Source organism: Meyerozyma guilliermondii, genomic scaffold (assembly GCF_000149425.1).
Source record: "Meyerozyma guilliermondii ATCC 6260 scaffold_7 genomic scaffold, whole genome shotgun sequence".
NCBI classification, from domain to species: Eukaryota; Fungi; Ascomycota; class Pichiomycetes; order Serinales; family Debaryomycetaceae; genus Meyerozyma; species Meyerozyma guilliermondii.
In genome coordinates, this window is record NW_001809794.1 from 1 (window position 1) to 26,013 (window position 26,013).

A 26,013-nucleotide genomic window follows, 5' to 3' on the forward strand; every position below is an offset into this window, starting at 1 on the left:
TCGTCCCAAGTCTAGAAAGTTACTGTTGGCGGAATGGTGAGATCATCGATGTTGTGCAAATTATTTAGGAGCAAGGTTAGTGATTTCAAGCCGAAGGGTAACTCAATAATTTTGTCGTCGATTTTAGTTAGACGACAATTGCTCATATTCAATTCTTTCAATCTTGATCCTTTGGAAAACCTGACTCCATTCATACCTGACAAGTTTAATTCGCTAAGGTTTAGTTCTTGAATTGATGATGGGAATGTGTAGTTTTGAAGAGCTCCAGTCCCAGCTCTGCAAAGGTCTAAAAGCTTGACATTCGAAGGCAATTCAGACATCTGGGAGATATCTAGCTTGTTTTCACTGAGCATAAGTACCTTGACACAAGCTGGAAGTTTTGGAATTGAAGTCAACTTATTTTTGTTCAAGTCGAGATGCTGAAGAAAAGGAGCTTCAATTCGAACTTCCTTTATTTTATTGTATTTTAAGCACAAGTGTTCACAGCAAGGAAGAAAAGCATTGAATGATGAAAGCTTATTTCTCGCAAGTGAAAGGTTTTTCAATTGTGCTGGTTTTAGCCAGCCGGTAGTCAGAGTAATATCACACAGCTCCACTTCGAGGTCAATCAATTTTGGTGGAAATTCAACTTTGGTCAAGTCTTTAAACTTAGCAGATGTGATGGAAAGTTTGAGCAAATTCAGAGGAAATTCTAAGCTGTCGATCTCACCTGGCAGATACAATATAAGTTCGAGCAAATTGAGCGGTAATTTACAACTGTTGATGTTACCTGATGGCTCCCACAATATAAGAGATCTCATATGGCTAAAAGCAGTCAAGGTTTCAAGGTTTTCACCATTTATGGAGTATAATGAGCATAGCTGCGTGGGAACCCTAGCAGAAATGGAACCAACCAATTTAAGACTTTTCATTTTGGAGCCAAGCTTGGAGAAGATTTCATCCTCATCTGTTACTCCTTGACCGATACAAGAAAAATGTTCTAAATGTTCATTCCAGAGACTTCTGACTAGCGAGGAGCAATTGAAAGGTTCTAGTGTGCATTCTAGAGCCAAAACTTTGAGAGCTTTTAGTTTTAGATGGGACTCACTCATTCTTATGCAACACCTTGATGCTACTAATTTTACCAAATTAGTCGGTAATGAGCTGAAAGTCACCTGGTCGAGATATACATTCTTCAAGCTGAGGTGGTTGTGGTCAACGCTTATTTCGCAATTATAGCCATAAAAAGTTTCCAATCTCGGGAAATTGTTTAAATCGATACAACGCTCAAAATGAATATAAGAAGTTTTCAATGAAAGGCAAGTAATTTTGAGATTGATATCATGGTCTGACAAAATAGGATAGTATTGGAACGCCCCATCTTCGAGGTCGGCATGGATACCTAGCTTTTGGCCGTTGCAAACCAAGTTGATTTCATCGAGATTTTGGTGCATTTCAAAAATATTTTTCCATGTAAAATGGAACCAAAGAGGACATTTGAGTGACTTTTCTTCGAGAATCTTGTGTATTCGTAGAAACCGGTCGAAATCAGTTTCATAGTAGGCTTCAGTACTTTCAACCCTTTCCTTTTCGACCCCTCGAACACGCTTTGAATACCATAAATTATCAAGGTTTTCAGCTGCAGCTTGTAGTATATTATCAGAAATGTTCTCCAATAGTATTATATCGGTGAGTAATTCTGCGCTCGAGTATGAAAAGCAACGTGCAACTATTTCATAAGGTAGAGTATTTAGGCTCATTATAAACTTTCAGGGGTACATAGCCACGGAAAAAAAGGTGTTCAGATTATATTGCGTTATCATGCATCAAGCTACACCATCTCGCATGAAGTGTGACACCACCAAGAAAAACATTGAACACTTGAGAAACACCTACATAGATCTACCAACCCCTAGTGACCAAAGAAGTCTTTTAGTATCATCCAACAATATCTAATTTTGGTTCAGGAATCTACCATATGTCGCACCACAATTGGCTGCAAATTAATCATTGAGAAAATTTTGCAACAAGCTGATGCACATAATGAGATAGCGATTGTTGCAACTGCCTTGCTTAAGAAAATTTTCAACAATGACTGGTTATACGTATCGAGGTGATTTTCATCGCTTGTAAATTTAAAGGTATATCGAAAAATTCAGTATTTGCGATTGTGAAAGTTCTCAGGATCTAGCTGTATACCGTCACTAATATTTTCATTTTAGAAGCAACATTGGATTATTGTCCGAAGTCCTTAACAAACAGAAGAGGGTCTTCTTCTACTATGACGTTCAATTCATTCCACAGCCTTACGCCGATTCTTCCCAATCGGGTAATTTTTGCAACCATTATCCTGCACGCTCTATCCATGTCTGGCTTTACTATTGAATACCGCAAGTTTAATGTGTATTCAGGTTTGTCTTGAAGATGGAATTATAAAAGTATACCGTATAAGCTGGTTTAAGCTATACTGTCTCCAACACCATTGAACAGATACGCCGATTTATGGGTTACTTGAGATGTGCATCGAGCCAATACAATATGAGTGTTTCTAGAACTGTATCAATTCCTTCGATCAGTGCCATACTTTGTCTGGTTCACCAAGATAGTTATTATTCTCGTTACAGGATACGCAAAGTAAATGAATCATACTTGCAAATATTGAAAAGAATTTGAGTGGTAGGTTACTGTGGAAATATAAGGTTGAACAATCAAGACTAACTTGTGTTTCGTAGAAATAAAGCTTGAAACAAAGACATCAATACATGTTTCTACCGAACTGAACCTATGTAATATAACGAAAACCACGTTGTTGCATATCAGTCAAGTCCTGAAATTCTTCTTCGTCAATTTCTTTCGGCTCTTCACTCATCAATTTTGTCTCTCCCTCTTTATTCTCACGCTTATAGTAAAGTCTAAGAATTTGAGGGAAGAAAAACTAATAAGGGCCCAAGTGACCATCATCATTCTGAAACCCTCTTCATAACCTGGTGCTTGTGACGTCTTGAAAAACTGAGGGGCAGCTATCATTCCAACACAATATGCAACAAATATCATTGCTCCGGAAACCGTTTTTTTGGTAAAACCAGATATGTTTCGAGTCATAAGCGTAAAAATACCAACATCACTAGCGGTATTTGCATATTGAATCCAAAAAGCCACAAGCTTACCAGCTCTAGTTGAATTGGGGTGATTTGGTAACTTGTGATACCAATGCTGTACCAATGATACAAGGAAACATTGCAATGCTTTGCACATGACAAGCCGAAATTAGATACAATTCCAACAATAATACCAGAAAATATTAAGAATAAACCTTGAACTACCCCAGAAGACATATTGATCAATACTGTCTGGAAAGAAGTGAAACCAAAAGACTGCAAGATAAGATTTCCAAAATTTTGAATACCACCCGCTGGTAAACAACCAACAAACTCGATCAAAACTAGAAGCCAAACTTGTGGGTCAAGGAATGCCTCCTTACATTGATCCCACTTAAAAGTATTGTTTTTAATACCAGTTTTGTTTTCTCTAATCCGTTCAATTGCCACGAGCTTTTCCCTTTCATTCAAAAACTTGCATGATGCAATTGATTCGGGTAAGAAAAAATAGATGATGATTCCCCAAAAAAAAGTGATGATACCGTAAATGATATAGAACCATTTCCAGCTGGCTATGTTGGAATTTATATGTCCCAATCCATAAGCAATCAAGCCACCAAAAATGACACCTATGGCATTACCACAGTACCAAATTGCAACACGAACTGGCTGTTCAGTTTTTTTATACCACATTGAAGTTAAAATAACCCAAGCTGGAGAGACGGTGGCTTCACAAACTCCCAAGAAAAATCTAATACAGGCAAGACCAGCAAAGTTATGAGCAGCAGCGGTACATACCAAAATGACAGACCACATTACAAGACAAGCTCCAACATACTTTGAGATGGAAACCATTGAAAACAACGACTGGCAATAGGTTGACCAATTAGGTAGCCGAAATAAAATATGGAACCAGCCCATGAGTATTGTTGACCTTCCAAGTGTAAATCACCCAGTAAACCAAAAACAGAAGAGTTAGATAACGCATTTTTGTCGAGAAATTGCAAGATATACGAGCCAATCATAAAAGTCATCAAATGTAAATCAATCTTGAGAAGAACCTTTTTTTCTTCCTCTGGAGTATATTCGACATGGTCAAGATCACCAAGAACTTCAAGAGCAACATCCACATTGGATTTTTCTTGAGAAAGATTTTTGTTTTCAACGCTCTTTGTCTCTACTTCAAACATGTTTTTCGAATCCATTTTATTTGTTTTTCAATTATAACTGATGAAAGAATAGTGAACACCTTGAAAAATGAGACTTAATGTCAAATAATGACAATGTGGGGCCTTCAATTTATCGATCTCCTTATAGCATGACGGCTTTGTCTTTAGATCTGAAAATCATTGACTCAGTATCGAGATAACGTCCGAAATAGGAAGCTTCCCGATCTGGAACGCGATATCCCGTTTGGTATCTGCCCGATAAGACGATGGGAATTCAGTTCATTCGAACTTAGCAAAATATGTAAATTGTAGTAGTTTATTCAATACATAATCAACTGTAGAGATCAATCGCTGGTTCCAAATCAGGATACACTTTAAATAGAGTTCCTCCGTCAATCAAAGCAGCAATTCGAGATCCATACGCTAATGGAAAGCCCTCAGATATGATTAATGAGGGAGATTTCGAGACTGTAAGATTGAAGATTTCTTCCATATTAGTGGAAATCATCTTGATAATTTCGTTTTTTGAAATTCCAGCCAAAGATGCCGCAAGACCAGAATCATGTAAAAGCAAACGAACTTTTGTATCGTCATCGGAACTAAGTCCCGTTTTTACCCCAGCTTTCACAAGCGATGAGAGAAGACTTCCTTGACCCGCTAAACCAGTAAGACATCTTCTTTCATCCCAATATTTTCTTTGACATTGCCATGGAGATACAACAACTGGAACATTATTTGCAGCCAATTCAGTAGCCAACAAATGTGACTCAATACCTCCAACTATGATGATATAAATACCGAGCTCTTGTTTCAACCGAAGTAGATGTAGCATGACATCTTTGTTATTTGTATGGATAGCCAATGGGAGCTCATTTCTTGCAGCTCTACCGTAGAAATTGTCTTCGTTGCGATTCTTGATCAATACTGTTCTCAAAGTTGATATCTGAGAAGAAATAGTAGGCACAAATACTTGCTTTCCCATATCACCAATGGTAATGTGTAGAGCAACTTCTCCCTTTAAAACGGAAGAAAAATCATCAGAATTCGACTTGAAAGCAGTGCTGACTCCGGCCATAAACATTTTTCCTTCACCTCTAGCAGGTGGAGTTATAATGTTCCCGATACCTGTCGCAAAAGCTCTTATCAAATGAACACTTCCAAATTGAAGTCCATCATTAGCAATAGGAATGTTATCTGGAATTCTGAAATCACCTAGTTGCCCATCGTCCATCGCTTCCATGAGAATGCCATCTCCTGTTGAAGATTCCAAATTCATTTCGTTAAGACCATGACTTGGAGTAAGCGTTGTAAGCATTGGTGAAATATGGCCATCTTCAAGATGTATTTTAGGAATTTTTTGATTTGTTGAATAAAGTTCCGAACAATCCAGCTGAAAACATACGATAGTACCATTTGCAATAAAAAGTTCCCATGGCTCTGAGTTGGGTAATTTCCCAATGGAAGTATCATACGACGCAGTAACACCAGTAAAAAGCACAGTCGACAGGTTTTCAAGCTCTCTTTTATAAATTTCTTCATCGGTAAATTCTGGAATAGATTTAGGAGCAAGTGCCAATTCTGATTTTGCAACTATAGGCAAATCGACAGCCGGCACTCCATCAATGAAAACTTTTAAAGGTTTAGCTCCCATTTGAAGAGGATGATCACTCCATATAACAACATCGGCATCATATCCTTTTCTCAAATAACCAAATCTGTCATCTAATTTCAAACCTTTTGCAGCTTCCCCAGTGATACTAGCTATGGCCTTCTCAGCGGACAAACCATAATGGTGAGCAACTTGAGCCTGAGAAAGTAACGATTGTTGAGGTAGAGCAGGATGGTCTGTAGTTAATACCACACTCAAATTGTTCTTCTCTAAGATCTTTGGTGCAAAGACACTTGCTTGAAATGCTTCTTTTTTGAATCCCCACTGTGAAGCAAAAGTAGCCAAAGTTATATTATAAGGCTGGTCTTTGATTATTTTCGGAATCAAGTATGCATCTAAAGAGTGGTGCAAGGCATTGATCTCAATTTGATATTCTTTTGCATGGCGCAACAAAGTTTCAATATCGTAAGTTTCGTAGCAATGGGCATTTGACAAAACCTTACCTCTCATGAGGTCAACCAACATGTTCAATTCATCGTCTAATGGGAACGCAGTAGTAGGCATTTCTTTGTCTTGAAGTACCGAATCACACCACGCATCCTGGGCATTCTTTAAAACTTTAGCTCTATCCATGGTGTGACGGAAGAGATGTCCAAGACCCATTCTGCTCTTGGGTGCTTCTGGACGAGTCTTGTAACGTCTTTTAGGATTTTCCCCACAAGCCATTTTCATCCAGCGCTGTTTCAAGCCCGTATCTTCATATTGGACTAGCATTTCTTCAACAGAATTAGAGGGAGGAACCATCATCTTGAAAACATACCCTTCCCCGGAAATCAAATTGGCACTTGGGAGAATTAGTGCAGCAGTTACTCCACTATCCGAAGCCAATTGTATAGCAGGATCACCAATGTTGAAAGCATCAATTGTTCTTGTGAAAGGAGTTACAGGACTCATGGTTTCAAACATGTCATTATTACCTTTCAATTCAGGCTGGCTGCAAATTCCAATATGAGAATGCATCTCAACAAGTCCAGGAGTAATATAATGATTGTTGGCATCAATTCTGGAGGTGATTGCATTTTTTGAATTCAAATAATCCTCAAGTTGGGTACTAGAAGCTGAACCTGACCTCATCACAGAATGTACAAGTCCTTGCCTGATAAATATATCCATCTTGTGCTCACTAGTAGAACCATCTCCGTCGATTATCAACCCATTCTTGATAATTGTATAAGAAGGAAAGCCATCAGAATGCCCATTTGCGAATAGTTCATATCGAGGATTGGTTTTTCTTTCGTTTGTGTTTAACATTTTTGGGATCTGATCTTTCGTCTTACAGTATTCCAAACCTTCCAGCAAAAATCTCTGACGAGTTGAATTCACTTCAATTTTGGTATTACGCTGAATGTTCGTGATGAAGACAAACAAGGACAACAAGAATGCCCACAAAAGTGCAAACTTGAATAGTTCATTTTTTCTGTCTTTCAAATCAGACGCTGCAAACATATTACTGATTTTCTCGTTGGTTCTAAATTTTAGCAAGAGTTAAATGAAGGGGAAGTCAAAACTCGCCGACAATGAGGAAAGTTGTTTCTTTTGGATTACTCTTGGTTCATGATACCATCCAATTACTGTCTAACTCATCCGCTATTTTAGGCAATTGCCATGTTCGGTAATTTGCGATAGGAAATAGAAGAGACCCAACAAACGTACTCTATAGCTGTAGTAGCTTGAAAAACGTCTTTCATGAAACAACGTCACCTTGTTGGCTATTTCTTTCGCAATAGAAAGGTCATATTAGGAAGGTTCCTGATTAGAATTATCTGCGCGCGCCGTTCATATTTCGCAACTGTAGATTGTAGATAAAGGGGAAACTAGTTCCGTACCCAATTGAACATTGGTTATCCAATTAACATGCAAGAAAAATCACATGAGCCTTTTTACGATTGTAATGAAAACAAATCTTCAAAAAAGTTTCGGTTTTGGGACTTTTCTATAATCGGGACTATTTTGTCATTCTTAGGAATTGTCTACCTTCTTAACCAGAGATATTTGCTGATTCCAGAAACAATTTCTAGTCAATGCCCTACAGTACAAAAACTAGTACCTGAAAATAATGCAGAGCTTTCCAATATTGACCAATTCCACAGCAACGTGTATTCAAATTACTCGTTAAAAGTGTGGAGCGACGCAGTCAGAATTCCCACTTTGAATTGGGATGATTTAGGAAAGGTTGGAGATGACTCCAGATGGGAGATTTTTGAAGATTTTGCTAACTATCTTGTCAAAACGTTTACTGTTGTAACTTCCAATTCCAAGCTAGAAAAAGTTAATACTTATGGATTGGTATTCACAATTGAAGGTTCCAATAAATCTTTGAAGCCTATATTATTGGCGGGTCACCAGGACGTGGTACCTGTACCCGATGAAACTGCAGACCGCTGGACTTACCCTCCCTTTGAAGGGCATTTTGATGGAAAATTTCTTTGGGGAAGAGGATCAAGTGATTGCAAAAATAATGTAATTGGAATATTCGAAGCTCTTGATGAGCTATTGAAACGAGGATTCAAACCAAAGAGAACCATTATTGTTGCACTTGGGTTTGACGAGGAGACAAGTGGAAACCAAGGAGCTACTGCAATCAATGAATTTCTCATAAAGAAGTATGGGGAAAAATCTATCTTTATGATTGTTGATGAAGGTGGGTTGGGAATTCAGGATATATATGGTTCCAGATTTGCCTTACCTTCAACCGGAGAAAAAGGATATATTGATGTCGTTATTGACTTGATAACTACTGGTGGACATTCCTCAGTCCCACCAAGACATACAGGGATTGGTATTATCGCTGAACTTGTGAAGGAAATTGAAGACAAGGAATACGACTTGGATCTTACACCTAAAAATCCATACTTTTACCAGTTGCAATGTGAGGCTGAGAATGCAAAGGCTATGGACAAAGCCTTCAAAAAAGATATTTTAAAGCTCTCATCAAATGTTGCAGCCAAGAAGAGAGTTCTTGACGTTTTAAGGGCTGATGATACAACTAAAGCGCTAATATCAACTACTCAAGCTATTGACATTATATTTGGTGGCTTGAAAATCAATGCTCTTCCAGAAAAAGTTACTGTCAAAATTAATCACCGTGTTGGATATGATTCTTCCTTAGTAGATGTTCACCTGAAGATCACCGACGCAGTTGCAAAAGTGGCCAAGAAGTTTTCTCTCAATGCAAATGTATTTGGAAGAAGGATTGTGACAAACTCTGAGAGCGAAGCATATTTTAATGTTACGGATGATTCTCCTCTTAGTCCTGCCCCTCTTACGTTTCCTTACGGTAACCCTACCTGGGATATTTTGGGTGGTACAATAAAGCATGTTTTTGAGGACTTTGCATCTTTCGAAGGATATGATCCTTCTGTCAGCAGAGAAGTAACTGTTGCACCATCTTGCATGACTGGAAATACAGATACCCGCCATTATTGGGACTTGTCGGATAACATCTACAGATTTACACCTATAAGACAAGACATGCGGTTGAATGCTCATGCTATTGATGAAAGAGTTGCTCTTGATGCTCACATTGAGGGGGTGGTATTCTACTACGAACTCATTCGAAATGCCGATGCTTTTAGTGGGTAGAAATTAGATTTGACCAATGGATGAAAACTCTAATATCTTGATTAACTACTCTATCAATAAATTGAACTCAAATTTATTCAATTCTGAGGGCTAAATAATAAGTCGCCTTTCTTTTGTTCTTCAAAATCTGGAAAGCACTTTCTTAGTTTTCCATCGTTGAAAGTGAACGCAAGCAGCGCTCCAAAGTCAAAAGGATTTCCTTCAAAAATCACGAAGTCATTGGCTGGACGAAGAGAAAAAATCTCATTGACATTTCTGCTCAAGAGAGAAATTGTTTCGTCTTCACTAAAGCCACTTATGCTTCTCGCTGCCAATCCAGCCTCCCATAGAAGTCTTCTTGCGGAATTGTCATCGTCTGTTCCAAGTGCAATTTTGACACCAGCATTATGGAGAATACTTATGGAGGATTCTTCCAATAATGGCTGATTTGGAGAGCACAACCTATTTTCCCAAGTTTTAGCTGTGCATCTCCAAGGAGCCAAAACAACAGGAATATTGACAGCAGCAAGTTCATCAGCGATCAAGTATGCTTCTTGCCCTCCAATGATAATGAAATCTTTGTTCTTCAATTCCTTCTTAAGTCTGATGATTTGTCTTATAACTCCCTTATTATGAGTATGTATAGCTATCGGAAGGTTTTTATACTCAGTATCAAGGCTGCTTAGTATTTGCTTCAATTTTTGTATCTGGAAAGAAATACTTGGAGTCAGATCTGACTTGGCAGAGTTACCAATTGTAAAGTGAATGGCCACAGCATCATCAATAATAGCTTCATCGAGTGTTTTTGCACCCAATGCAAATCTTGTACTAACACCTTTCAAGAATTGGTCCCCCAATGGAGCTGTAATTGCTAGGGTGATTCCACTATCACGAAGACGTTCAACCATCAAACTATCAAGCGAAAGTCCATATACTGAATGTGGAATATCACCAATGGCATCTGGAATTATTCCATCAGAAGTATCACTCTCATTAGGCATTTCTTGTAAGCCGATACTTTGTGATAAACCAGTTATTGCAGGAAGGATATACCCCCCGTTGAGCTGTACGTTGGGAGTGTTTTCGTAGTTTTCAACTTGACAAAATTCAGAACCACCAAGACAAATTAACTCATTTTCTGCTATCACAGCAACATACTGACCGTCTTCTGAATCACAAATCTTTGAAATTTTACTTTGGTCAACTAAATCATCACTAATACGGTTGACAAGGCCCAGAATAATAAATGTTCTTTGTGTTGGGCATCGTTCCGGTGCTGTTTCCTTTGCTTTGGTACCTCATATTTGTCTTTTCCACTGATTTTTGTAAAGTTGAAAATTGGAATTCCATCCACCAACACCTCTTTAGCTTTTGCACCCAATATTAAAGGATGGTTATCCCAAACAACTAAATCTGCATCGTAACCTTCTCTGACATAACCAATCCGATGTCCCATGCCCATAGTTAAAGCAGGAACTGAAGTAATAGCAGAAATAGCCTTTTCAGGTGCAAGACCAAAACTATGTGCTATCTGAGCATAGTATAGAAGATCTTGACCAGGAAGAGCCGGATGATCTGTCTTGATCGAGACAGGAATTCCATAGTCGGACAATATCTTAGGTGCATAGACGGTTCCTTCAGACATTTCCTTCTTCTTTCCCCACTCATCAGCAAATATTGCAACAGAGCTGTTGTGATTTTTCAATAGTTCAAGAACTTTCCAACTCGATAGCGCATGATGAAAAGATCCTATATGAAAACCAAATTCATCAGCTATTCTCAATAGAGCCTCAATATCATAAGTTTCGTATACATGAACGTTAATATTGAAATCACCTCGAAGTATAGCTGCCACATTATCGAGCTCAAAGTCCCTTGGATATTCAGTTTTCTGCAATTGAGGACTACGACACCATTCATCTTGCTTCTGGACTAAAGCTTGACCCTCCTGAAAAACCTTTCTCAAGTCCCAGGCCTCTCCCATTCTACTCACAGGATAGCCTGGTGCATGGCTAGACTTTTCGTTTTCGCCATAAGCCATCTTGAACCAACGAATTGGTTTATTGTCCTCTCCAATGTTAGCATTGTACTGAATAAGAAGCTCATCAACAAGATTATTGGGCGACCTATGCATTTTTATGGCGTAAGATTCACCACTAAGCAAGTTTCTGCTTCCTGTCAAAACTAAATGGGATGTAACACCACTGGCTACTAGACTTTCAAGCTCAGGGTCTTGTGGGTCTAAGCCATCAATTGCTCTAACATAAGGTGTGATAGGTCCCAGGAACTCATTTGTATCTTCCGTTGCTTTCAATTGAGGCTGTACTCTTGTTCCAAAATGAGAATGAATATCCACCAAACCTGGAGAAACAAAACTACCGTTCAAATCAAGAAACGTAGAGTAGGATTCTGTCAACAGAAGCTTTTTCCCCAAGCGAACAATAGTACTGTTTTTTACCAATATATCCATATCTTTCAAAATTGTACCATCACCATCAATTATGGTAGCGTTGGAAAGTAAGAAAGATTCATGATTGAAAAGAACATTTCTCTCGTTAATTCTTTTCCTATCTGGAGAATAATGTGGCTTGATAGTGCTTGTCTTGCAAAACTCCAAGACATCATCAACATGTTCAGCTTGAACACTATTTTGAAGATCTTTCAAAATCGCTATTATAGTGACAATAGCGAGCACAAAGGATATAAAGAAAACCCTCCTATATCTCTTTTTAAGCTCAATTAACTCCTGGACTGTATTGAAAATGTGAGTCATGGTACAAGTTCCCAAGGATTTTGAAACTCATGGCATTCCTCATGTATAACATTAGCTTCATTGACGGAACCATTGAGCCGCACGGTGGGGTCCCAAAAGGGCAACTGCCCAATTGGAATTTTGCAACCGAATTCAGTAATACCAGTTTTGACAATCATTTGCGGCATAGTTCAATGCTCGTAAGACCTGGTATATCACAGTTCAGGTTAGATAAAAGAATATCGAATTAATTGGTGATTTCGCGTCTTTTCATTATGGATGAAAATTCTTCATTAATTCCCGATGAAGATGATATTACTGACAGTGCGAAGTTGCAAAATGATCAAACTGACTTTCAAAACGATTTTATGAGTATCAATAAATGGGCAATTATACCCTCACTTTGGTGTGGAGCATTTTTAGCAGCTTTGGACTCAACTATCATCACCGCAACTTATACTGTAATTGGTACAGAATTCAAAAAATCAGAACAAGCTTCATGGATTGCAACATTGTACATGCTTTCATCTTCTGCATTTCAGCCATTGTACGGTGGTCTTAGTGATATGTTTGGCCGTAAGATAGTTCTCGTTTATGCTAATGCCATATTCTTACTAGGTTCTTTTGGATGTTATCTTGCTCAAACTATGACCCAGTTACTAGTTGCACGAGTGGTTGCGGGAATAGGTGGTGCTGGATTGGGAACACTCAGTTCAATAATAGTCAGTGATTTGGTTCCATTGAAAGAAAGAAGCACATATAATGGATTTGCCAATTTGGTATTTGGTATAGGTCAAGTAATTGGTGCTCCTGTAGGAGGTTACTTGGCAGACAGTCTTGGTTGGAGATACGCATTTTTGATCCAATGTCCTATCACTGCAATATCGATTTTAATCATTCATTATCGGGTTCGCTTACCAGTGAAATCATCTGCAAGGGCAAGATTGAGAGACATAGATTTTGTGGGCTCAATTTTTTTAATTGGTGCTGTCATACTTGCACTTCTTGCACTTCAATTTCTGAAAAGTAGAGGAGCTTCTCAGATAACATTGCTAACACTTTGTTGCAGCATTTGCTGTTTTATGTTGACATTCTATGTCGAATCCGTGGTACAAAACCCCATAATTCTGATAAAAGTCTTATTAAGTAGAAACCCACTACTTTCAGGTCTTACCAATTTCTTCGGATATATGGGCTTTTTCTCAATCACTTTCAATATTCCATTGTTCTTACAGGTGATCCATGATGAACCCGCTAGTAAAGCTGGATCGAGACTTATTACTAGTGTTGTTGGTATGTGTGTCGGTTCTTTAACAGCAGGAGTCATAACCAGAAAAACCAAAAGATATTATGAGTTGGTTGTCTTAGGAGTGATTTGTGAGATAGTTGGAAGTGTTTTGGTTTCAACGTTTCTGCAAGAAACAGCAAGCTGGAAATTCCAATTATACTTATTTCCCAGCGGACTCGGTCATGGTTTGGTATTGAGTTCCACATTAATGGCCATTATTTCTTCAGTCAAGAAATCCGAGCAAGCTAAGGCAACATCTATGAGTTACCTCTTCCGGGTTCTAGGATCTGCGTTTGGAGTTTCACTAACATCCACGCTAAACTCTTTTCTTTTGAGAAAATGGTTAACTGTAGCTTTGGAAAACATTCCAGGTAACAAGCAGATTACTGACAAGGTTATGCATTCATTTTTGGACATCAGAAATCTTCCGCAGGGAATAAGAAGCTTAGTTAAACAAGAATTTGCTGGCATGCTCCACACATCCTTTTCTTTGGTCATTTTGATCGAATTTGTTTCATTGTCATTTGCTGTTTTCATAAAGCAATATTCTTTAGATCGTTGAGATAGCATTGAATCATAGTATAAAATAGCCCGTTAGTTCTTCCATTACCGCTCCAATATCAACTCTTTGATTTAATTTACCTTGTCGCTTGATGCACTCTTTCAAAAGAATTTTAGTCTTTCCAATATGTAAACCCCATCCTTCTTCTTCACATCTTTCCAATTCTTCAAGAATCCAGTTCTGATGTACTACATCATCAGTTTCAACGCCTGCTATGAAGAGGGGAAAAGGCCATTGAGTAGAACCAGGGGTTTTCAGAGACCTTATTTCCCGAAGCTTAAGGGCTACCTTAAGGATCTCGTATGCAGCAAGTTGACATTTTTCGTTCGTTCGAATGTTGGGGTTGCATATCCGATCAAAGTAAATTATTGAAGCATGAACAAGTGCTTTTATGATCAAGATGTGGAATAGCGACACAGAATCATTTGCCTTGATTGATGATAGTTTCTGAGTTTCAATGTAGAGTGCATCAATTCTTTCTTGAACAGATTGGGGATCAAATTCAGTCGAGTTTCCACACAGTTCAAACCAGCATCTTAGCCTAATTAGTGTTCCAAACATGAGCATATTTTTAACCATTAAAACCAAAATCTGGTCTTGTAAATCGTCAGTCGATTGAAAATCTTTGGGGTAGGATGGCCCATACATACTGCTCAAAACTTGTCGTGAGTGGGCAAATATGTTGTACACTGCTTTTGACTCATACTTGTCAGCAATAGTTAGATACTCCAAGTCCGAGCTTCTTTCGTATTTTGCAGTAAAATCTTCTCTTCTTTTATCTTCAAGAGCAATGTAATCAGGAAAACTGATATTGCCGACGAAGAGTGCAGACCTGATATCCAAGTAAACGAGCCAGGTGATTATTTGGTATGCAAAAGCGCTCAAAACAGGCAACTTTCTATCAATTCGAGTATGTTCTCCATCATTTTTTTCCTTAGGCTCAAATATCAACCCAATTCTACCAGTTGACCAAACATGTCTAAGGATCCAAATCGTATTTGTTTCTCCGCACATGATATCAAAATGGCAAAGAAAAAATGCTGAAGCCAAGAGAAGCTCGATTGGAATAGAACTTTTCAAAAAATTTTCTTTTATCACCGAGGAAATAGCGCTTTGAAAATAGTTTTTCGCCGTGGTTAAGGGGGTACCTTCAACGATACTTAGATGCAAACTTGACCATGCAAGTATACTCTCTTTCAATGGAATATACCGATAAGCAAAGACATTAGACACTATTGAATAGAAATTCCATTGTGGCTCTTTAACACTGTAGAATTTGCACATTACTCGACAATAATGACATACTAGTCGAAATTCATTTTGTATCACCGGATCTTCAAGTTTGTCCAGTTTGTTGATCACAAGTGTATTTGAAGATTCTTGTTCGCCATAAGGATTGCATTTAGGAGAGTTTAGAGTTGTAACAGTTGCTGAATTACCATTCAATGGCTTTTTTAGTATATCATCCATCCATTCACCTCTTTTGTCTTCTTCTTCAGTGATGCGGTCGTAAAACTCACCAAGCATCTTTATGTTAGCAGATACAATAAATTTGGAAAAAATTCACTTACATTTATACCATAGCTCTTGGCTGGAATCATAAGATCCTCTAATTCTTTTTGAAACATTCTGGAAAAAGAGTCATTTTCCTCCAATGCACGAATCTGGTCCACAGACAACGGAGAAACATCACCCTCATTGTACTGGTATGTGAAATTGTCAGTAACATTTTTAGTTTTGGATTGTCGTTGATCTTCATTAAACGGTTTAGACATGACAAATGGCTCCTTAAACTTCAGGGATCCTGGTATGGGAGCCTTTTTCTTCTTTTTCATATTCTTCTTATTGATAACATATGAGGTTTCGTCTATGATTCTTAACAGATTGTTATTATTTACCATTGTATAAAATCTGTGGACTCCTCCAGTAGATCTTATCTACTACTTGCACCCATGCACCCATGAACCCCACGCAAAATTCTTCGATAGATAAATGATATAATACTGAAGGTAATCACATATCGAAATGTTTTCGCTTTCAAAAAACTAGGAACAATGTTTTGGTTAAAGGAATGCCAATTATACCAAAATGGTATACCTTAGTAGTTTCAAGTACATGCGGCTCATTGTTATATAAGCCAATTTTTCACATTTAAGATCTGATTTTAGCGACTTTGATCTCAGAATTATTATGAGCCCGTTGGGTGCAACTATGAACAACAAAGCTTAATTTCAAGTAAAGCAAACTATACAAGTGGTATATATCAATTACCATGGTCCAAATCCAGAAAAATTGCTCCTATAACTTTCCCTGAAAGTGCTTGAGTTCGTCGGTATCATAGTCATACACTTCCTTACCTTCAAAATAGGTCTTATAGACAATTGTGTCAGCAATTGATGGAGCCGAAGTCAAATCTCTATCCAAGATAATGAAATTGGCCAACTTTCCAGCTTCGATAGTGCCTTCATCTTTCTCCCTAGAAACGGCCTCTGCCCCATGGATAGTGACCATTTTAATGACTTCTTCTCTAGTCAAGTCCCATCCATGCTTGTTCTCGGTTAACGCTTGCAAACCAGGAAAAATATTGGGGGTGTCGGGAGCAAATACCCAATCGGAACCAATGGTCAAAAGTGCGCCATATTTCTTCAAGTTGTTAAATGGGTAGACTGACTTTGGATTGGTTTCAGGTTGAAAGTCAGGGTCGTGCCAGATAGCAGGAGACATCTCGGCAGTTATATTCAACGCCTTGTAACGCTTGCAATCTTCTTCTGTAACATCCATGTTGTGAGCCAATTCGTGCTTTGGACCATTAGGGTTTCTCTTTCTCAATTCCTCAAAGCAATCCAAGGCAAACCGAGCTGAACCTTGGCCACAAACATGGACCTTACAGGTTCTTCCCTCACCGTCAAACCGCTCAATAGCCTTTTTGAACGTTTCTTGTGGAATCAATAATCTCGAATAGTCAACCTTACCATCTTCCGTCAAAGGAGTATGGGTTTCATGAGGATGCCAAGGAACACCATCGATCCAGCACTTAGTGAACATTGGATTAAAGTGTTTGCTTTTGTAGTTCTTGGCGTTCCACAAAGTGTGGTGTAACGATCCAACACTTTCCTGAGGAAAAGCACCAACTCCATAGAACACAACATGAGCATCCAAATTAATGGTTAAATCGCCCAGACTTTCCAACGTTTTGGCAGCTTCAAGATAGACGGTGTTGGCAGAAGCTTCTTGCACGGCGGTGAAACCAAATCTATTGGACATCTTCACACCATATTGAAGTGCTTTGACGTTATCTTCAGGTCTTCCCTTTGGCAACGAATTGAAAAGCCGAGTAGCAGCTCCTTCAACCAATTCTCCAGTGATGGTACCATCCTCTCTGCGAACATAGTATCCATCCCAAGGGTCAATTGGATCCTCCTCGTACCCAGCTGCCCTCAATGCTGCAGTATTGGCAAAAATATTGTGAGTAGTATACTCTCTAATGACAACTGGTTGGTCGCCAAAAGCATCATCAAGAAACTTTCTGTCCGGTTTTTTGTCCTTGAAGTTGGCATAGTGGTAAAAATTACCCACTAACCAATTGCTGACGGTATCCAAATGGTTGCAAGCACCACTCGAATACTCTTTAAATTTTGCAACAATTTCATCGGGTCCGGAATCCTGACCCAACTTGGCTTCAAACAACTTTTCCTCGCTAGCCATTAACAAGTGACAATGGGCATCGTGCATTCCAGGCATGACAAACTTTCCTTTCAAATCGACCACATTCATTCCTGAACTTTTCTTGGTAATTTCCTCGGTCGACCCAATGGCTTCGAAAAGCCCTTCATCATTCACAATGAAGGCTTCAGCCCTTGGACTGGCTTCGTTGACAGTGTAGACATTTCCGTTGATATATGCAGTTGGCATAGTGGTGATTTCTCAAGACTTGTGAAGTTGGTCTTTTTATGGGGGAATTTTTCACGGTTTAACTCCCTGCGTATTCAGTAATGTTTTCCCCCGGGAGCCATTGCCAATACCGACTACATTTTCCTAAATCTATTATAAAGCTCTGAATGCTGGTAATTGCTAAATTACAGTGATAAGCATGTGAGCCGCAACAAAGCTTTATCTAAGATTGAGCCGCATCAATTACGTTGTCTGAAATAAGGTTCAATTACGTTATTGTTAAATGCGATCTATAAGGCTTGGAAGAAACACCAGTTTTCTCCTAAAAGTTCATTGGGTCAATACTGTTCTATTTTAGTCAAAGTATCAGGAACCCAGAAAAGAAATCCCGACTATTCATTTCCCGAAATTTTTAGATTTTTGTCACAAATATTAGTGAAGAACTGTTCTGCGCTTGCACAAAGCCGGTCCAGCGTGCAGATTTAGTGCATATCGTCTAGAAAATAATTCGTTATCTGTCCGAATTAGATCTGAGGCTGTACAAAATGGGAGATAACATCTCAATTCGGGACAAAGCTACCGCCAGTTGCCTGTTTAGTGTGCAGCAGATCTCGGTAATCTTTCTTATTTTCCAGACAGTTTGTGCAATATGGGTACTGACTGTGGGCTTATACAAATAAGATTTCACACGAACAGAAGATTTACTAGCAAGACATACCCATCCTCAAATTTCATTTGGAGCACATCTTGAAACTTGATCAAGATGCAAGTTTTCAACACTACGGATAAATTGACCTTATTGAACCATTCGGGTCTCTATCCTATTGCGTATTGGATCTGCAGCAATGCTCAATTCGAGATAAGAAACAAGAAAGCCCGTGGAGAAAATTAACAAACTCGGAGAATATCTCCACGATAAGATTGTCCAAATTTCAAAGACTTACTTGAGCAATGTCACGTTCAGATAGACACCAACTAGGTGATATTATCCCTCGTTTTCGATTATAAAAATCTATGCTCTGAAAGGCTGAACGAATAATTACCATGACAGACGAAAAAACCAATGTCAGAGTTCCTGGTACCATCCACTTGGTTGACCTTGAAGGTACTATGGACGTGAGACACGAAGAAGGAGATGATATTGTCCTTGTTCCTCAACCCACAGACGACCCTGAAGACCCATTGAATTGGAGCAAGTGGAGAAAAAAGAGATTGGCACTTTGTTTGATGTTGGCGGTGTTTTCCGCCGATATTTTAAGCACAGCCTTGTCGGCGGTGCTCTTGGATATTGTGGCTGACACAGGTATATCTTTGGGAGATTTGAACACTGGAGTTGGTATCCAATATTTGTTCTTTGGATGGTCGTGTTTGTTGTGGCAGCCCTTGGGTCTAACATTTGGAAGAAGACCAGTTATAATTTTTTGTGGTTTGGCATGTATGCTTTGTACCGTTTGGTCAGCCTATGTCAAGTCTGCCGGCGAATGGTATGTCAACAGGTTGTTGGTTGGGTTTTTCTATGGTCCAGTTGAAACTTTGGTTGAAGTTTGTATTTCAGACGTTTTCTTTGCCCACGAAAGAGGAGGCTGGATCGCATGGTACTGCTTTACACTTTTCAACATACCTTTCATCTCAGGTATCGTCGCTGGGTTCATTTCCGACAGGTATGGATGGCAGTGGATTCAATTCATTGCATCTATAATTGCTTCAGGATGTCTTATCATATTGTTCTTCTGCTTGGAAGAAACAATGTACTATCGTGATCCAAAATTGGAATTGGACGGTGAGGATATTCCTGAAAGAATTGCCAGCCATGAAGGTTCGACTGACAAGAATAACACAGAAGTGCAAATTGAAAAAGTCGGTAGTACCGATAGTTCTCCGACGAGACCACAAGCCAAAACCTATGTTCAAAAGTTAAAGATGTGGGGAGCCAGAAATCCAGATCAACCTACTTTATTCTGGCAATCGATGTGGATCCCATTTTACCTTTTGCGGTACCCAAGTATTGTGTTTGCTGGGTTTACAGTAGGTGCTGTGTTATCGTGGTTTAACGTTGTCAATGCTACCATTGCCTCGGTCTTGTCTTCACCTCCTTACAATTTTAAAGCCAACATGATTGGAGTTTTCTTTGCTTCACCTGCCATTGGTATTTCGTTTGGATTGTTTTTTGCAGGCAAAATCGTCGATAATTTTACCGTCAAGATGGCTCGTTCTGGTAAAGGTTACCGTGAACCTGAGTTCCGGTTATGGTTGTCGTTAATTCCTATGGTAATTCATCCATTTGGCTGCTTGTTGTATGGAATTGGAGCTGGCCAGGGTATACATTGGGTTGGACTCGCCTTTGGCTTGGGAATGATATGCTCAACATTCCCAATAGGAAGTGCTATTGCTATCAACTACATCATTGATTGTTACAAGGATGTAAGTGGAGATGGCTTGGTGACGATGATTTTAATTCGTAACACGATGGGTTTTGGCTTCTCGTATGCGGTGACACCCTGGTTACTTGCTGTTGGAACCCAGAATCTTTATATCTCCATTGCGTGCATTGGAGCTTTTTTTTGGGCGCTTTCATTTGTGATGATTATGTTTGGTAAGAGAATGAGAAGATGGAGTGCTAGCAGCTACTGGAAGTTGGTTGAGACTTATGGCTTTAGAGCACATTGACTTTGGGTTTATTTAATTTGATATTGATTCTATTTCGTTATTTAGTCTTTGAAAGACGTTATGTGTTAGTTTCTGCAACTTTGATATGGCAATATTCAAGAGCTGAAGTGACAGTTCTGTCGGCTACTAATGAAGTAAGCCAGCCTCGTTGACCATGAACAACAAATTTTATCGCTTAATAAGATTCTTTTGATTGGCGAATATTTTAATGCATGTGTCAAACACGCATTTGCAGATTTGGTGAAAGTGATAAGTGATAAGACTTTGATCAAGTACTACTCACTGGAAGACTCCTAAATACAAATCAAACTAGTAGAAACCCCAAACTCCTTTAGGGTGATCTTCTTCTTGGTAATATACCTCATTGGGTCGCAGATACGGTGCGGCGCGGTGCATTGACAGCACTAAAATTATGGGCTCGCAACCAGCTCGTTAAGAACAAATCCGATTGTTAATGCGAATGGTTCACTCAAAATCAAATATTTGATGATGCGGCAGCTCACATACTACTCTGATACTATCTGAGTAGCATGGTCTTCAAACAGCACAAATTCTTATACTTCAGAAAATAGATGGCATATTTGTCTGATCGATCTGATAGCAATTGCGAACTCGGGCAGGTGCGTGTGGCTTAAATTATGCAGCATTGAAAAAGTTCTGCAATGCCGATCATAAAAGGAGAAAATTCTTCTTTTTCGCTGCAAAATGTCTTCTAGAGACTCTCAAGAAGACCAAGTAAAACTACCAGACAATGAGGAAAATCTGGTACCAGTGCAAAAGCACAACTTTAAACTGATTGGGGCATTGAAGTCCGAATTGATGATTAGCCAGTACCTGGAAGTCGTTCCCAAAATAGCCGTTTTATTCAGTAGTTTTCTCATTGGCTTCTCTTATATGCTTGATGGAAATGTTAGAAGTTCATTCACAGGTTACGCTACGGGGTCTTATGGACATCACTCGTTATTATCCACCATCAACGTAGTCACTACTATCATTGCAGCTGCTGGACAAGTGGTTTATGCTCGGTTGACAGACACCTTTGGACGTGCAGAGATGTATGTCATTTCCATTATTCTTTACGTTGTTGGAACCATAATTCAGTCTCAAGCTACCAACGTTGCCAGGTTCGCTACCGGTGCTGTTTTTTATCAATTGGGATATGTGGGTGTGGTATTGATCTTATTGGTGATGTTATCTGATTTTTCTTCCATGAGACTGAGATTGTTTTTCATGCTTTGTCCAACTTTTGGCTACATTATCGTCACCTGGGTCTCGGGAAATATTCTCAATGCTGTAGGACCCGTCCAGCACTGGAGTTGGGGTATTGGAATGTGGGCTTTTATCTTTCCGTTGGCTAACATACCCTTCTTGCTTTGTCTTGGACACATGTGGTATAAGGCTAGAAAGTTGCCAGAGTGGAAAGAGTTAAAAGGAACAAGAAGTAGAATTATTAGAGAGCAAGGAATTGGAAGCTTTCTTGTTCAAATGTTCTGGGAGCTCGATCTTGTGGGAGCTCTCCTTCTCGCAGTAACTTTGGGTTGCATTTTAGTACCTTTGACTTTGGCAGGTGGTGTTAAAACTGAATGGCAGAAGGCTCATATAATTGTTCCTATCGTTATTGGTGGTGTTCTTATTCCAGTATTTCTTGCGTGGGAAGCGTATGTTGCCAGATACCCATTGGCACCCATGGTGTTTTTCCTGAGCAGAGGTATATGGTGCCCATTGGCTATTAGTTTCACTTTCATGTTTGTTGATATGCTCATATCCGAGTACTTGTACACCATCTTGATTGTTGCAGTGAACGATACCGTCACTTCGGGCCAAAGAATCATTACACTTTCGTCATTTACCTCTGAAATCGTTGGTTTCTTCTATGGTCTCCTCATCATTTATGTCAGAAGACTCAAACCCGGTTTGATTTTTGGCACATCTATGTGGTTGGTTGCGCTTGGATTAATGTACCATTTTAGAGGTGGAACTTCTTCAAAACCGGGTATTATCGGTGCCGAAGTAGTTCTAGGCTTTGGAACTGCGTTCTTCTCGTACCCAATCACCGTGGTTATGCAAAGCCATTTGAGCCATGATTATATGGCGGTGGTGACTGGAATGGGTTTGACGTTGTACCGTATTGGAGGTGCAGTTGGGTCTGCCGTGGGTGGTGCTATTTGGTCCCAGTTACTTTATAAACGACTTGCGAAGAAGCTTCTGCCCGAAGTTGCTTCGGCGGCATTCAGTGATCCATTTACTTGGATTCTAACTTATACCTGGGACACCCCAGAAAGACAATGGGCAGTTCAAGAGTATCGGTATGTCCAAAGAATATTGATCACGGTGGGACTTGTGTTCACGGCGCCTTTGATCTTGTTTGCAGTATTCACAAAGGAAAGAAGACTTTCGAATGAAATCACCGTCGACCAAGAATCGAACCCAGACGAGAACGATAAGGATTTCGATGTGATTGCATTCTTTAAAAGGAAAACCAAATAATAATTTTCAGTGAACAACGATAGTGAATTAGCCATATATTTGTTAGTCATATCGTCATAGTTTGTTTAATATGATATCCGTGTAAGGTGCTTGTCAGAAACCTGCGAATTTGGATCTGCCTCTTAGTTTTGGTCCATTAATGTAAAATAAAATAGGAATGCATATCATCGCTGCCGTGAGAAACCCTAGAATTGAAGCACCCCAACCAACTGGAAAATTGGCAGTCCTGAGGTTATCGAACATAAATGTTCCAAAGAGAGGAGCAACCCCAGCCATCAAGCTTCTCGATAAGGCATTGCTTGCAAACGCTGAGGCTACATAACGAGGAAAAGAGGTTGCTAGGTAGTTGAAAAGGGTCTGAAACACAATGAATGTTCCATGAGAGAAAATAAATCCTCCAATTATGGGAACCATCCAATGAACAGATTTCTTTGATGTCCAAGCAAATATGAAAACTCCCGTGGGAATCCAGATACTGCCATATATTGCCGCTGGCATGAACACTTCTGGAGTTATTGTTGCTTTCTTCTCACCCAAATGTCTCTTGGTGTAGACATGGTAAATGATAACTATGAAGATGGTAGCACCCAGAAGAACGCCAACCAAGACTCCCAAATATGAAGTTCCCAACTCAACCAATGTGAAGTGATACAAGTTCTCAAAAACAAGGGGAAATGCAGTGAACCACAAGAACATTATAGTATACAAAAGCGAGGTGTACAAGTTGATTAGTAACACCATTGGCTCAGAGATCGAAAGGATGATGGGACGCCAGAGTGTAGTTTTTGCTGCCTGAACGAAACTTGTTGGAGGATGGTCGAGTTCATATTGAGTGACAAGATTTTTGTTTCCAGTGACGGCACGAAGTCGTTGAGCTTTGCGGTGCATAATAGTAGGGGCATAAGTTTCTGGCAAAAAGAAGCTGCAAACAACAAAGCTTACCATACCAACTATAGCTTGAAATCTGAAGCACCATTCCCAAGATTGTGAAGCATCAGTTAAAGCAGCGCCTATAACCGGTCCAATACAAGGTCCCGCGATAGAAGCGGCACTCCATGCTACAATAGCCATAGGCAAGTAAGGAAGTTTCATGATATCTCCACATGTGGCGCTGCCTACCGCTAGCGCAGGACTAGCCAGTACTCCGGTAAAAAATCGTAGCACTGCTAACGCCGGAAACGAGCGAGTTCCAGCACCCCAAGATTGGGGAATCTGTAGAATGAAATAAATGAAATGGGACACAATGAATATGGGTGCTCTTCCTATACTGGGGTTTTCTGACATTGGAGCTAGTACCATAGGTCCCACAGCAAAACCAATGACGTAAAGTGCCAATGGTAATTCTGCCAAGGTATGAGATGTGTTCAAATCTTCCATCAAAAACGCAATTGAAGGGCTGTAAAGTGACGAGCCCATGACTGAAGTCATGGTCAAGAAAGCCACTTGGGCAGAAACCAAAAACTTGTCAGCCTTTGACCAATTTTTAGGATTGTCAGGGTCAGATGGTCCTTCCCATTCAACAACTATAAACTGTTCCAGCAGGACCAGTTGATTTGATATTGAACTTTCATCGGAAACTTTCGAATATTTCCGAGGAATGACGTATGTAGGGTCTTCTTCTCGACGGGGAAGCATTCGTCGCCCAGAAAGGTGATAAATGGCCAAACTGCCAAGACTATTTTTGAAGAGAGACAGAACCATAGGACAACGCAGTGGTCAATTCAATGGTCAATGCAATGGTTTCAGCTCCCACTAGACTATATCATGGGTTAAGGGAACATATCCGTTTACCCGGGAACGACTAATTAGTAATACGGCTGATGAATAAACGAGAAGAAGTTAGTCATCATTTTATTTTTCGCAGTCGATTTTTCCATTTTTGACATAATGTCGCAAAATTGCGTATTTTTAGAATTTTGCATTTAACGGTCAATGCAAATGGGAACAGTAAACGATATTCATACAACAACAAAAAGTTGACGAAAAAGTTTGTGGAACGAGAATATTGGTTTTAAATCGAGTGTTGGTGCTTTTGTTTTTGAATCTCCTTATTCGTTTCAAAAGCCACAATCCACGAATACTAATTCTTCACGCTCAATTTTAAACCATTCGTCATTTATTTTCACCATTCCTAAAATTTGACTTTTGAAACGTTCAACTTTCACGAATTTACGATCATCAAGCTAATAAATTCAAAGCTGTCATTGAGTGGACGAATAGGTTCATAGCCCATCAATATCGAGACACTTGAAAGCCTGTACTATAATTCGATCTCTTTGCAGAAACAGCTTGTACCAATTTCTCTCTTTTGTCGAATTGTGGGTCCCATACATTCATTAGCGAGCCTTTGATCTAAGCTTGATTTTAAATGTTGACGCAGGTACACGCAATCAGATCTTGGTTGCATTTAGCAAGGCTGAAGTTAGAAAGGTATTTTTTATTCAAATTATCAATACTCACGATTTCCACGTATTAAGAGAGATCATGTAGGGTGTTAGACTACAGCGAGATGTAGTAGATTGAATTCGCAGTTACAATGATGGATTCAAGTTTTACCTTTCGCGGCTAATTTTTCGCAGCCATTAATTGTTGCAAAATGTGGTGCGATCCAGTCGAATTATTAAGTCGATAGAAAGTAGCGTTACATTGAAGAAACTACTTACAGCAAAACGCCAAAGATCTTCCTACATTTTCATTTTTATGTCCCCTTCCTTTAAGCCTCACTATCAAACACAAGCTTCAAGCAATTATACCAGTTGAATCCAAGAACCTTCTTGGTCTTTGTTTCCGACCAACCCTTTCTCGCCGCAACAGCTAGCTCTTTACGCAAGGTCCCGAAAAATTCTCAAGTACCCTGACTGATCTTCAATTCCACTACCAAAGCTTTCAT

General features: G+C 39.4%; 13 protein-coding genes across 13 annotated transcripts; 4 read left to right on the forward strand and 9 right to left on the reverse strand. All coding sequences in view use genetic code 12, as the record gives it.

Annotated features, from left to right (window-relative positions):
* Positions 1-11: 11 nt before the first annotated feature.
* On the reverse strand, positions 12-1,739 carry PGUG_05173 (uncharacterized protein; the record flags this gene model as incomplete). Its single annotated transcript, XM_001482103.1, has 1 exon — positions 12-1,739. One exon carries the CDS (start codon positions 1,737-1,739, stop codon positions 12-14), a length of 1,728 nt encoding a protein of 575 aa, XP_001482153.2.
* Positions 1,740-3,077: 1,338 nt separating this feature from the next.
* On the reverse strand, positions 3,078-3,998 carry PGUG_05174 (uncharacterized protein; the record flags this gene model as incomplete). The annotated part of the gene is made up of 1 exon (XM_001482104.1): positions 3,078-3,998. One exon carries the CDS (start codon positions 3,996-3,998, stop codon positions 3,078-3,080), a length of 921 nt encoding a protein of 306 aa, XP_001482154.2.
* Positions 3,893-4,282, reverse strand: PGUG_05175 (uncharacterized protein; the record flags this gene model as incomplete). The annotated part of the gene is made up of 1 exon (XM_001482105.1): positions 3,893-4,282. One exon carries the CDS (start codon positions 4,280-4,282, stop codon positions 3,893-3,895), a length of 390 nt encoding a protein of 129 aa, XP_001482155.2.
* A 295-nt stretch (positions 4,283-4,577) lies between these two features.
* Positions 4,578-7,361, reverse strand: PGUG_05176 (uncharacterized protein; the record flags this gene model as incomplete). Its single annotated transcript, XM_001482106.1, has 1 exon — positions 4,578-7,361. The coding sequence occupies one exon, from the start codon at positions 7,359-7,361 to the stop codon at positions 4,578-4,580; it is 2,784 nt and encodes a 927-aa protein (XP_001482156.2).
* A 408-nt stretch (positions 7,362-7,769) lies between these two features.
* Positions 7,770-9,497, forward strand: PGUG_05177 (M20 family metallopeptidase; the record flags this gene model as incomplete). Its single annotated transcript, XM_001482107.1, has 1 exon — positions 7,770-9,497. One exon carries the CDS (start codon positions 7,770-7,772, stop codon positions 9,495-9,497), a length of 1,728 nt encoding a protein of 575 aa, XP_001482157.2.
* A 77-nt stretch (positions 9,498-9,574) lies between these two features.
* On the reverse strand, positions 9,575-10,477 carry PGUG_05178 (uncharacterized protein; the record flags this gene model as incomplete). The annotated part of the gene is made up of 1 exon (XM_001482108.1): positions 9,575-10,477. The coding sequence occupies one exon, from the start codon at positions 10,475-10,477 to the stop codon at positions 9,575-9,577; it is 903 nt and encodes a 300-aa protein (XP_001482158.2).
* Positions 10,478-10,680: 203 nt separating this feature from the next.
* PGUG_05179 (uncharacterized protein) lies at positions 10,681-12,249 on the reverse strand (the record flags this gene model as incomplete). The annotated part of the gene is made up of 1 exon (XM_001482109.1): positions 10,681-12,249. One exon carries the CDS (start codon positions 12,247-12,249, stop codon positions 10,681-10,683), a length of 1,569 nt encoding a protein of 522 aa, XP_001482159.2.
* Positions 12,250-12,503: 254 nt separating this feature from the next.
* Positions 12,504-14,078, forward strand: PGUG_05180 (MDR family MFS transporter; the record flags this gene model as incomplete). Its single annotated transcript, XM_001482110.1, has 1 exon — positions 12,504-14,078. One exon carries the CDS (start codon positions 12,504-12,506, stop codon positions 14,076-14,078), a length of 1,575 nt encoding a protein of 524 aa, XP_001482160.2.
* Positions 14,079-14,090: 12 nt separating this feature from the next.
* On the reverse strand, positions 14,091-15,605 carry PGUG_05181 (uncharacterized protein; the record flags this gene model as incomplete). The annotated part of the gene is made up of 1 exon (XM_001482111.1): positions 14,091-15,605. The coding sequence occupies one exon, from the start codon at positions 15,603-15,605 to the stop codon at positions 14,091-14,093; it is 1,515 nt and encodes a 504-aa protein (XP_001482161.2).
* A 771-nt stretch (positions 15,606-16,376) lies between these two features.
* On the reverse strand, positions 16,377-17,990 carry PGUG_05182 (amidohydrolase; the record flags this gene model as incomplete). Its single annotated transcript, XM_001482112.1, has 1 exon — positions 16,377-17,990. The coding sequence occupies one exon, from the start codon at positions 17,988-17,990 to the stop codon at positions 16,377-16,379; it is 1,614 nt and encodes a 537-aa protein (XP_001482162.2).
* A 1,023-nt stretch (positions 17,991-19,013) lies between these two features.
* On the forward strand, positions 19,014-20,636 carry PGUG_05183 (uncharacterized protein; the record flags this gene model as incomplete). Its single annotated transcript, XM_001482113.1, has 1 exon — positions 19,014-20,636. One exon carries the CDS (start codon positions 19,014-19,016, stop codon positions 20,634-20,636), a length of 1,623 nt encoding a protein of 540 aa, XP_001482163.1.
* Positions 20,637-21,341: 705 nt separating this feature from the next.
* Positions 21,342-23,123, forward strand: PGUG_05184 (uncharacterized protein; the record flags this gene model as incomplete). Its single annotated transcript, XM_001482114.1, has 1 exon — positions 21,342-23,123. The coding sequence occupies one exon, from the start codon at positions 21,342-21,344 to the stop codon at positions 23,121-23,123; it is 1,782 nt and encodes a 593-aa protein (XP_001482164.2).
* Positions 23,124-23,216: 93 nt separating this feature from the next.
* Positions 23,217-24,824, reverse strand: PGUG_05185 (MFS transporter; the record flags this gene model as incomplete). The annotated part of the gene is made up of 1 exon (XM_001482115.1): positions 23,217-24,824. One exon carries the CDS (start codon positions 24,822-24,824, stop codon positions 23,217-23,219), a length of 1,608 nt encoding a protein of 535 aa, XP_001482165.2.
* Between the last annotated feature and the right edge of the window lie 1,189 nt (positions 24,825-26,013).